Source organism: Acipenser ruthenus, chromosome 12 (genome assembly GCF_902713425.1).
Source record: "Acipenser ruthenus chromosome 12, fAciRut3.2 maternal haplotype, whole genome shotgun sequence".
Lineage (NCBI taxonomy): Eukaryota > Metazoa > Chordata > Actinopteri > Acipenseriformes > Acipenseridae > Acipenser > Acipenser ruthenus.
Window position 1 is genome coordinate 34793721 of NC_081200.1, and position 12783 is coordinate 34806503.

At 36.9% G+C, this 12783-nt stretch overlaps 2 protein-coding genes across 6 annotated transcripts in view; both read left to right on the top strand.

Moving 5' to 3' along the window:
• The window catches only part of LOC117417470 (ERI1 exoribonuclease 3-like), an 89480-nt gene that overhangs the window by 32455 nt on the left and 44242 nt on the right, over positions 1–12783 (top strand). The window lies entirely within an intron of this gene.
• LOC117407014 (uncharacterized) lies at positions 755–10127 on the top strand. Of its 4 annotated transcripts, none has more exons than XM_059034924.1 (6): positions 755–897; positions 2496–2627; positions 2718–2819; positions 2984–3073; positions 3184–3309; positions 3427–10127. In XM_059034924.1, the coding sequence occupies exons 1-6, from the start codon at positions 858–860 to the stop codon at positions 3786–3788; spliced, it is 852 nt and encodes a 283-aa protein (XP_058890907.1). In that variant the 5' UTR covers positions 755–857; the 3' UTR covers positions 3789–10127. The 4 variants fall into 4 exon arrangements, with proteins under 4 accessions (XP_058890907.1, XP_058890904.1, XP_058890906.1 ...); XM_059034921.1 differs by having other exon boundaries at positions 3427–10124; XM_059034923.1 differs by having other exon boundaries at positions 2496–2819; positions 3427–10124.

Below are 12783 nucleotides of genomic sequence, written 5' to 3' on the forward strand. Positions count from 1 at the left end.
GAGAAACATCACCGCAGCGTCGTTTACCCTGCTAGAGGCTATAAGCATCATGGTATTTCAAGCGGGATTTAGTTTCTGGGCATAACGATTAGAACATAAAATAAGATAAAATCTGTGTTATATTGCAAATAAAATAAGAGAACCTATTTAAGTGTTTTATCATGGCCCATTTTTTGAATAGCCACCCCTCATGATAATCTCAAGTAGCTTCTCATACACAAACAAACTATTCTGAGGTTGGTGCAAATCATGAACACGCTTTTACAGTTTGTAGATTTAAAACTATGGGGTAGCATAGTACAACGTAATGTTTTTTTAAGAAACGGCGAATATTGACTCGATACAGTTGTAATGCTCCTTTACGTGTATCTAAAATGAATCGGGTTATAAAACAGATTGTATAAAATCGTTACAAAACGAATGAGAATATTTTTTTGCATATAATACTGAGTATAGAAAAACTAAGCCCTCTTTTAACTATAAAAACATACAGGTGTAGGTATATGCGTCGTCATTTCTTGTTTATTAAAAGCATACCTTTAAAAACGTGATTTAAACATAATAAAACATAATTTCCGCATAATATCGAGAATATGACGGATGGGTTTGTGAATAGCCGCTTTAGAGAAGCGGAGAGGGGCAGATTTCAGCGCCAGCTAGTCTAGGCAACTTTCGGGGTGTCGGGTTTATCTCACCTGATCCAGCCTGATCCGGACCCCGTGTGGTTACAAAGGCAAATACCGGGGATCTTGAGAGTATAAAAATCGTCCACGTACAGAGCTAAGTATTACACTTCTGGAAAAAGGACGAATCCTCTCAAAGATACCTTATCCCGTAAAGAACCACTTCAGCTATAAATGGACGTTGAATCAAGCCACAGCAATGAGGATCTAAACGGTATGTCCTAGGTTTAATGTTTAAATTGGCTGTAAATGTTAGATGTGTGGTAAAAAATGTTTGATACTTAATTTATGTTTATGATGAACAATGTGGGGTGTATCGGTGATGCTGCGTAATCGTGTTTTCTTTTTGTTTTGTTTTTTTTCTTTTTTTTATAAATATTTAATTTAATATCTGTTTTATTTTGTGATATGCGGATTTAAACTTTCTTTTTCATTAAGTGTGTGTGTGTGTGCGTGTGTGTGTAATGTTAGTTTAAGTGCTTTCAGGGAATGCTGACTGTAAAACGTTTTGTCCGGGGAGTTTTTTTGAAAAACGGTTAGAGAGAGAGAGAGAGCGCTTTTTCAGAAATTGTATTTTGGTAGATTTTTTTGTTTTGTTTTTTTCTTTTTTTTTTTATAAATATTTAATTTAATATCTGTTTTATTTTGTGATATGCGGATTTAAACTTTCTTTTTCATTAAGTGTGAGTGTGTGTGCGCGTGTGTGTAATGTTAGTTTAAATGCTTTCAGGGAATGCTGACTGTAAAACGTTTTGTCCGGGGAGTTTTTTTGAAAAACGGTTAGAGAGAGAGAGAGAGAGCGCTTTTTCAGAAATTGTATTTTGGTAGATTTTTTTGTTTTGTTTTTTTCTTTTTTTTTTATAAATATTTAATTTAATATCTGTTTTATTTTGTGATATGCGGATTTAAACTTTCTTTTTCATTAAGTGTGAGTGTGTGTGTGTGTGTGTGTGTGTGTGTGTGTGTAATGTTAGTTTAAATGCTTTCAGGGAATGCTGACTGTAAAACGTTTTGTCCGGGGAGTTTTTTTGAAAAACGGTGAGAGAGAGAGAGAGAGCGCTTTTTCAGAAATTGTATTTTGGTAGATTTTTTTGTTTTTTTTTTTTCTTTTTTTTTTTATAAATATTTAATTTAATATCTGTTTTATTTTGTGATATGCGGATTTAAACTTTCTTTTCATTAAGTGTATATATGTATATTGTTTAAATGCTTTTAAATGGTGAATAAGACGTTTTCTTTTTGCTTTTAATAACTTCTTTTAAACTTTCTTTTTCATTAAGTGTGAGGGTGTGTGCGCGTGTGTGTAATGTTAGTTTAAATGCTTTCAGGGAATGCTGACTGTAAAACGTTTTGTCCGGGGAGTTTTTTTGAAAAACGGTGAGAGAGAGAGAGAGAGCGCTTTTTCAGAAATTGTATTTTGGTAGATTTTTTGGTTTTGTTTTTTTCTTTTTTTTTTATAAATATTTAATTTAATATCTGTTTTATTTTGTGATATGCGGTTTTAAACATTCTTTTCATTAAGTGTATATATGTATATTGTTTAAATGCTTTTAAATGGTGAATAAGACGTTTTCTTTTTGCTTTTAATAACTTCTTTTAAACTTTCTTTTTCATTAAGTGTGAGTGTGTGTGCGCGTGTGTGTGTGTGTGTGTGTGTGTGTGTATAAAATGAGATAATAGTGACAATATCTAAAAATATAAATTATAAAAAAGGGGTTATTACATCAGGATATGCAATGTGTTTTATTTTATGTTGTCATTAATATTATTATTATTTTATTTATTTAAAATCATATATTTTCATTGTTATAGATATCCAGGAATTTATTGAAGAACATTTAATTTCACACCAGGAGGAAGTAATTGAGCATCCTCCTATGCTCATTCCCCTCTCACCTACAATCATTCCATTGTCCCCGACATTTTTTTTGGATAGTCAGAATGGTGAGTTTTTCATTTTGCTAACCAAAATATCGCGAGGGTTTTTTTTTTTTTTTTCTGGTCTAACTATAAGTACCTCCTTTTAAATTGCAGATACAATCCCAGGGCACAGCATTTCCCTTGAGCTACCGTGCGATCTAATCGTGCCTGAGGACTTTTTAAATAATTTCTCAGTGATAACAGAAAAGCCGGAAAGTGAGTAAAATAGTAGACATATTTGTCTGTTTGTTTTATTAATAACAAATACATAAAGGTACTTATGATATATATAGTGCGTGAATGATATTACATGCTAGACATTGTTTTTTAGCTTATTATGATTTCCTTTTAAAAACATACCTGATTCATTCTGTTTTTAGAAGCTGAATATATTGAAGATTCTGAGCTTTTGGAACAGTACTTCAAGACATCCTTCAGTGATCTAGCGTCAGACTCCGAATTGTCTAAAAGTATGAACCGTATTGTTTTTATAGATTAATAAAAAATGTTTGATCGTTTTTCATAATATTAATTATTTTTAGGTTAAAACATTCATATTCAACCGTTTATATTATTTTAGAAGTTCCTGAAAATTCCGAAAGGAACGACGTGGCCGGTACTTCGGAGGAGGGCCAGGTTATACATGCGTATACCCCCTTGGAGCATCCCAATAGACCTCAAAAATCTGCAAAAAGACCTCTCAAAAGTAAGTGTATTTAAAATGAAGTTTTTTTTTTTTTTGTTTTTTTTTTTTGTTAAATATTTCAATCATCTGTTAAGGTATTTTTGGTCTGATTGTATATTTTGGCATATTTTCATTTAGAACGGCCCACTAGACGTACACTTCTTGTGGAAAGCGAATCTTCCGAGGACGACACATCCTTCAGCAGAGACCCAAAGTCTAAAAGGCCGCGTAAATTTTCCGAAAGGTTTCATGCTTCACTACAAGCAAGAGGCACCCCCACAGTCTCCAAAGTATCACAAAGGCTAAAACCTACGATCCCCTCAACTTCAACTACTGCTAGGTATCACAGCGCTGAGCTATTGAAACATGTACATATGACTATAGAGCAGATCATTTACAGACATCCTGCTATAAGGGCCCTAGTTTCTGACCCAGAAGTGGCTCAGAATATACAAACATTAATTACCCTATTGAAAACGCTGGGTTTTTTAAAACAATAACAGTGTATTTGTAGAGCTACAATGGAACCACATCGCAAAAAAACATGTAAAAGGAAACACATTGAAATTACTGTTGATGATTCTGACAATGATGATACGGCTGTGAATGGTGTTCTAAAAAATAAAAAGGTTTCAATTGATCCGAGTCATAATGTGTCAAATTCTGTGGTAAATTCTATATTCGTACCTAAAAATACCTTAAATTCTGATCCTTCAACAAGTTCACATACACATAGTATGTCTACAGCCCCCAATGTCTGTCTGCCCCCCGTTCACCCCCAAAATTTAAATGGTTTCGAGAATTTTGACTATCTAGACAAACTATTAAATGATATAAATTATAATGCGTATAGTTTACCGTCAATCAGGGCTCTGATTGATGAAATTTCTCCAGATAGGCCCCCGATAAATGACAACTCCACTAATATAGACAGCAATAACTCCCAGTGCCGTGTGTTTGTTAATGATGCTAAATTGACTCAGATCAATTTTGACTCTTTGGATAAGCTTCTGCATGAAATGTATAGAGAGAATCATGATACTCTAGAGAGTGTAGTTGATGTGGAAAAACAAATAGGGGGAGGTTTGAACGACGGGGCTTACCGTGATGATTCTTTTAGCATAAAAGTCCTGGGGGGTGGTGTATTACATGATGATCAAGTGGCAGGTCCTTCAGGTTTACAGGCCCCCCATAGAGATAGTGCCGGTGATAGAATTGGTGGGGAAGGTGTACAGCGTATACATAGACCTATGTTTAACAATTTCGAATTGAAGCAACCTCTTAACTTTACACATCTGTATGACTTGGATTCCTACGCTGAAGTTTTTACGGTGTTACATGAAACGTTAGAGAATATGTTGAGTGAGGTTTCTAGAACGCTAAGACCCTCAGACGTTGTCCAACTTGAATTACGAGCGGGATCCTTAGATATACCAGTGTATGTAAAAATGAGTGGAGCCAATTTAAGTCTAGATGATTTTCTCAGTCAGATTGAAGCTCTCCTTCAAAGTCATAGTGAAATTTTGGCTGATGACTCTTTAATGTTGATTGTGCAGGTTATTAGGTGCCCAGAAGGAGGTGGTGTAAGGAGATGTTTGCAGACCTTAATGAAAAGTGAGCTTATTAGAAAAAAAGCCAAGCATCTGATTATATGTTACAACAGAGACAATCAATTATGCTTTGCCTACAGCGTACTGAGCTTGATATTTCCAGAATTCAGAGGGGCTTATGAAATGTGTATGGCTGAGGCTTTAAAACTTCAACAGAGTGTGGGATTAAGTGAACATCAAATGGTGTCGTTTGTAGACATAGATAAATTTGAACAGGCCTTAGATGTTAAAATTGTGGTCTGGTACAGATGTCCTCAAAAGGATGTGTTCCTGAATCACCAAACAGATACTCGAGCAAAAAACAAAACTGTATTTCTGTTTCTTCATGAGAATCATTTCTATGGTATTGTTAACTTGAAAGGTTTTCTGGGTGCAGCTTATCTGTGTAATTACTGTTACACCGCCTACAGTAATCGATCTGGACATCGCTGTGAAGGACACTGTAATGTGTGTTTTTCCCCAGCCTGTAACAGCGAGTCCTCTGTAAAGGTAAAATGTAACGACTGCAATCGTTATTGTCGATCACAGCTCTGTTATGATGAGCATAAGATTCTCAGAGATAAAGCCAACAGTGAAAAACAGGTTTCTATGTGTGACCTTTTAAAACTTTGTACAAGGTGTTATTCTCTCTATAAATGTGACCCTACAAAGCCACAGACTCACAAATGTCTTACTCCTTACTGTAAGCTATGTAAAGCCGTGTTGTTACCTCACAGTGATCATAAATGCTTCATTCAAATGCTTAAACCTAAGGAACCCACAGACAAATATGTGTTTTATGATTTTGAATGTCGTCAGGAAGCTGGCGTACACATTCCTAATTATTTGTACTGCATGCACATGGGTGGTGAATCATGGTATTGGGAGGGCGAGGAATGTGTGAAAAAGTTTTTTGAGCGGTATCGTAGACCTTGTTATGCAGGATATACTTTCTTGGCACACAATGCAAAGTCTTATGACAGTTATTTACTGATGAATTATTTAGTATCCAACGGAATTAACCCAAATATCATAGCTCAGGGTAGCAAGTTGATGTGTTTTACAGACGAAGCTTTTAAAATGCGGTACATTGATTCCTTTAACTTTTTGCCCATGAAGTTAAGTGCCCTGCCTGCTGCTATGGGATTTGAAGCCAAAAAAGGATATTTTCCTCATTTTTTCAATACTGTTGAAAACCAGAATTATGTGGGGCCATTTCCTGAACCCATTTACTATGGTGTTCAGCAAATGATGTCTAAAGATCGTGATGACTTTTACAAATGGTATGATTCGATTAAGATGGGTGTTTTTAATTTCAGAGACGAAATGGCATTCTACTGCAAAAATGATGTTGAAATTTTGAAAGAGGCCTGTATCAAATTCCGGACTGAGGTTTATGCAATAGGGCAGATAGACCCCTTCCAATGTACCACCATTGCTTCACTGTGCATGGCTATGTATAGAAGTAAATTCATGCCTAAAGACACAATAGCGATCATTCCTCCCGACAATTACAGTGAGCAGCAAAAAAGCTTTTCAAATGCCTCGATACAATGGTTAATGTATGTAGCAGAAACTGAAAATGTTTTCATTCAACACGCTTTAAACTACGGAGAGCTTAAAATAGGCCCCTTTTTCTTGGACGGTTATGCTGTGATTAATGGTAAGCGTACGGCTTTTGAATTTGCAGGGTGTTTTTTTCATGGTTGTCCCTTGTGCTATGATTCGGCCGATGTAAACCCCTTAAGCAAAGTATCGTGTGGTACGATGCATCATCACTTTGATGAAAAGATTGAAACATTGCAAAAGGTTTACGGGGTGGAAGTCAGAGTTATTTGGGAACATGAATGGAACACCCTGAAAAAACAACCTAAAGTTCACGAATTTCTGATTCGTTCTGATTTTCCAGAACGCATAAATCCACGCGAGGCTCTGTTTGGGGGACGTACAAATGCCATTACATTACATTATGTGGCCCAAGAAAATGAAAGGGTGGAATACTTTGATTTCACTAGTTTGTATCCGTTTGTTAACAAAACAAAAGTGTATCCCGTAGACCATCCTACTGTAATTTACCATAATTTTCAAGACTTGAGCCAGTACTTTGGATTGTTCAAATTAACTGTTCTGCCTCCTAGGGGTCTTTATTTCCCTGTACTGCCTGCCCGCATCTGTGGTAAATTAATGTTTACCCTCTGCCGTTCATGCGCAGAAACACTAAACCAGACGGGGGTATGTAATCATACCTCTGGAGAAAGAGCCTTGACCGGGACATGGTGTAGTGTAGAGGTAGTTAAAGCTCTTGAGAAAGGTTACAAAGTGTCTAAAATACATGAAGTGTGGCATTTTCCTCAGAAATCTGACACTCTCTTTACAGGTTACATTAATAGTCATCTCAAGGGGAAACAGGAAAGTTCAGGATACCCTGCTCATTGTACCGATGAGGAGCGTAAAGAGCGTTATATTGCGGAATATTTTCAGAAAGAGGGGGTTCAATTAGATCCTCAAAACATTAATGTTAACCCTGCTAAAAGACAAATCTCCAAACTATGCCTCAATAGTTTGTGGGGAAAACTAGCACAGAGAACTAACCAGCTCTCTACAAGCTTGGTAAAGGATCCTGACCAGTTTTTCCATTATCTCTTTTCAAAAAGATATCAGGTTTCGCATTTTTGTTTTGTAAGTGATACTGTGGCTCAGGTTCAGTGGCGTTACGCTTCTGATACCTATACTCCCACAGGTAATGTAAACGTATTCATAGCGGCATTTACTACCGCTTACGCCCGGCTAGAGCTCTATAACCTCTTGGATCGTTTGCAGGGTCGATGTCTGTATCATGATACAGACTCTGTAATCTTTGTCAGCAGGCCCCAGGCTTGGCGTCCCAAACTAGGTGATTATCTTGGTGATTTAACTAGCGAGTTGAAGCCGGGGGAACACATTACAGAGTTTGTGTCAGGGGGCCCTAAAACATATGGGTACGTCACAAACAACGGAAAAACATGTCTCAAAGTAAAGGGGATTACCCTAAACTATGAGAATTCCAAATTAATTAACATCGCTTCATTAAAAGACCTTGTACAAAACTTTGTGAATCATGATAGAAACACCCCTGCAGAACATATCATGATTCGAGGCTCCCAGATTTGCCGCAATAAAAAAGAATTTCAATTGGAAAACAAACCACTCCAGAAAACCTTTCAAATAGTCTACAATAAGCGAGTCTTGCGTTCTGATTTCACATCGATTCCTTATGGGTACTGAAGAAGGTTTTGATATTAGACTATCTGTGCCTTTTGCAGCTATAATATCGGGACCCTCCAATTCAGGGAAAAGTTATTTTGTGAAGCAGCTTTTAGAAAACTCTCAACAGATCTTTTCCAAACCCCCTGAGAATATCATTTGGAGTTATAGTTGCTGGCAGGGAATATACAATGAATTGTCACTTAAATTTAAAAATATCAAATTTATTGAAGGCATACCAGATTCATTAACCGATGATAATTTAATGCCTCCTAACAAAATCAATTTACTCATTATAGATGACTTGATGGAAGCAGCTAGCGAAAATGATGAAATACAGAAAGCTTTTACAAAATACGTTCATCATAGGAATTTATGCGTACTGTATTTGGTTCAAAATTTTTTTTTTCAAGGAAAAATGAGCCGCACAATAAACTTGAATGCCAATTACATTATTCTGTTTAAAAACCCTCGAGATAAACTTCAAATCAACACACTAGCCCGTCAGATGTACCCCGGGAACTCCAAGTTTTTCTTAGAAGCGTTTGAAGATGCGACAAAAAAACCCTATGGTTATCTTTTAATAGACTTAAAGGCCCAAACCCCTGAAGCATTTCGTCTAAGAACTGGTTTATTTACTCCTGATTGGCCTGTTGCGTACATCCTGAGAAATACCAAATCAAAACACCTATAAACGGCCGGTTATTGCTCTAAAACTTTTATTTATCTAGGCTATGCAACAGCTCAGCATGTCGGCTAGAATAAAACGTAACCTCCATCTCTTAAAGAGCATAGTTCATAGCTCTGCTCATCAGAGAAGAGCAATTTTACGAAACGCCTCAGACGATTTTATCAAATCGATTGGGGAAATTGCCTTAAATGCCTTAAAGGGTCACATCCCCTTAACTTCGAGTCAGTTAAACACTCTCAAAAAGCAGCGACGTGTTATAAAGAGCCTATGCAATAAGAAGCATTCAATTAAAAAGAAGAAAAAAACTGTGAATCAGAGTGGTGGTTTTATCGGAGCTTTAATAAGGATTGCATTGCCTTTTTTATCAGGACTCTTATCGCATCAAAGTTAATTTGTAATAATGACTCACTCCCAGAAAATGTTTCTGATACCCCAGCATCAACTTGATAGACTTCGACAGCCTGAGCCCCAAAACCCCGAGCCTATTAAAAAAGCAGTTGAAAGCCGACTTGACTCTGAAATGAAAAGCATTCTACTTAGAAGCGACATCAGTGACCATGAGAAAGTTAAGCTATACACCAACTCCTTACAGAGATATCTAACCCTGCTTAAACAGAGTGAAAAAGAGTTTAATACCCTTACATTAATTACACCCCCCTCTGAGGAAACGGACCAACCGGCAGCAGAACCTGAATCTAAGATAGTGACTGCTGTTATGAGTAGTGTGCCCTCCAGATCTAAGAAAAATGCTAATTTTATTTTAAACGCTATGTCTCAGAATGCTTTGGTTACCTCATGGAATGATCAAGGGGAATTCATTCTTAGGGGCAAGAACATTAGAGGGTCGCATATGGTTGATTTAATCAGGGCTGCAACGGGGCATACCCATATCCCTGAACATAGGTTGCCTGTAGGATGGTCCGAATTCATCAAAGGTTTGTCTGTAATAAATGTCCCCTATTCTACAGTACCTAATTCTCAAACACGACAACTCATAGAAGCTTATAAAAAACGACCCTTAGAGACTCCCATGCAAAAGAAGCAGAAAAAAAGACAGCAGTTATGGGAAAGTTATTAAGATGTTACTGTTTTTATTGAGTTTACATATTTGTACATTTTGTTGTATATTCATGCATATGTTGTGTAAACATTGTCTGATACATTTTGTTGTATATTCATGCATATGTTATATAAACAATGTCTGATATATTTACAGCAATAAAAATATTTATTCACCATTTACATTGTCATAAGTTTTTTTTTTTGTTTTTTTTTTTTGAAGATTAACATTCATAACATTTTTTAAAATCATGATGAGTCTTGACACACTGCACGCATGAAAATATATTTATACAATTCTGTTTTTTAGGGCTAGACATACAATGTATAAATTGGGACACCATCAGATCATTTTTGTGTAAATCAGAGCTGTAGAGAGCCATAACCTCAGGGTAAGTAAGTCCTTTGGATCGATGATGTACAAAGAAAACACAGTGATGGCCGCATGTCGTGGTCATAAGACCTTGTAGAGGATGATTATTGTACACTGTTTGTTTGACGTTGTTGTCTAAAAAGTTTGAGATAGTCTTAGGAAAATAAATAAAATCTGGGGGGTTACCGTAAGAATCAAAAAACTCTCCCTGTCCCTCTTCTTTTAGATAAATCCCTAGCCAGTGTTCTCCCGGATAATTCTGGGGGTCCGTGTTGACAATGAGTATTGCAGGCAATTTTTTTATTTTTCCTTTAGGTAGTTGATCACTAGCTAGAACCCCGTAAAAATACTTTGCAGTCAATGGGTTGCTGGTTAGCAGAGCTGTAAGCTGAGTGGTATTCATTTTAAAAGGATCAATGTTGTATCAAACTTTTCAGTAATCAAAGAGAACAGCTCTTTGGTGGGAAACCTCAATCACGTTCTCAAAAACAGCATATACAATCATATTCACCGTCTCTGGCAGAGCATTGGCAAAACGCATTTCAAGGCGCATATTACCATTTTTCACTAAGGAAAAATGATCTCCACATTCTTGATCAGGGGTCAAATCAAATGCATAGAGCGTATAGCCTCTAATAAAGTCTGACCTATCAATTATCAGCGGTTTGTCTTTGAGATGTCTACCTGTGGCCTGTATTAGACTGTAATATTCCCTGACTGGGTTGTGTCTTGCTGTATAGTGGGGTTGTAAAGGTTTTGAGGGGACTTGTTCACCATCGACGTACATAGCTATAAAGTTCCCAGCAAAGTGTTTAAAGTTAAATGGGTTTTTAGCGTAGGAACCACTAAATGCATCATTATCTGTTAAACCAATAACCACAAACTTTGGTAACTGCCCCAGAAACAAATTCTCCTGATTACAGACCCTACTCCCTCTAGGAATGCTAAAAACTTTCATAGACACTCTATCAATAGGATATCGGGCATTAGAGGTCATCAAGGCCTGAGCTTGGGCAATTCTGACCTCAGGGGACACTTTTACTTTTTTAATATAGAGAGATGCTTCTAAAATTTTAAGTTTGAACTCTTCTGCAGCATCAGACATTAAACAGAAAGTGTCATTGGCCCTCACCATTTTAATTTTCAGGTCAATCCCATTCAGCATGAGTTTCTCTTGAAAAAATATATCCGCATGCAGAGGTCCTAAAAGTTCAACAGTATGACTCATTCTGGTAAACGCATGCCGTTTAACTAAACCTTCATTAGCCCCTGCAGGATCAGTCTCATCCATATGTCCTGGGGTATCTTTGTAAAACAAGCCGGCAGTGAACTGTGATTCTAGAGTGTCCTTACTAAAGTTTAGCATTGCTTCTATAATGCTTCTGTAAGGATAAGTATTACTGCTTTGACTGATTAAGCGATTTCCTAAAGTTACATCCACTTGTGAAAACATGGTAGCTACAGGGTAATTGATAATACCGACTATACTACCTCCAACTAAATCTGAGCCATCAGCCCTAGTAATTTTGCATGAAAGTCTTAAAAGAGTATTATTCAAATCAAGATAATCTTCCCCATTTCCCGCTATGTAAAATTCGAGGGGGCCCGTGTCAGACAAGGCAGACAGGGGGGGAATTTCCACATAAAGGTTTTTTTCAATACTTGTCTGGGTATAAGGTATAGTAAACAGATCCAATTCTGATTTCACACATTCTTGAGACATATGATGTACCAGCGTCATGATTTAAAAGATGTTTCTCTTTTTCGCTGTTCTGGGAGTCTTTGGTTTCTTACTCCTTCTCCGTTTACCGGTACTAAATGACCTCAATGTAGCTGGTTTAGCCTTTTTGTGTGGATGATAGCGAGATCCTGGGGGTTTGCTACGTTTTCTCTTGTATCCTCGGGACATCACCATCAAGCCCTCACCTGACTGGCTCTTGTTATGGCTATGAGGGTTATGACTTGTTAGGACATTTGACACCACGTCACTAACAATATTTTTAGCTGCTGATTTAAAATGAGGTTTAACTATTTCAAAACCCCTTCTAAGTAACGGTAAAGCTTTTCTGAAAAGACTTCTAAAAATACCCCCTATACCCGCCCCATACATTACTGGAGCTCCAGAAAATCCTGGCAATCCATTACCAGCCTGATTTTTGTAATAATTAATATAAGGATTGACATATCCATTAGGGCCCATTTTCAATTATGTGTAAAAAAGAGGCTTTACAGGTCGGAAATGCAACTTCACTACAACCTTCCCAAAACGGAATGGCACTAACTTGTTTTGGTCCGTCTTAATTTGTATAGTTAACGTGTCAAAGGTGGTCTTGCTGAGTGGCACATAATGAGGTCTGTCGTAAGTTACCGTGATTATATCGTTGTTTTTGCCTTTAATAGGAACACATCTTAGAAGAGGCACGTAACTATCTCCAACGGCTTGATGTGTAATGATATCAGTATAGACATACAGGGTATAAAAGCCCACTCTGATGTCAGCTGGGTAGTTGGTCCTCAAATAAGCAGAATACACTTTAGCC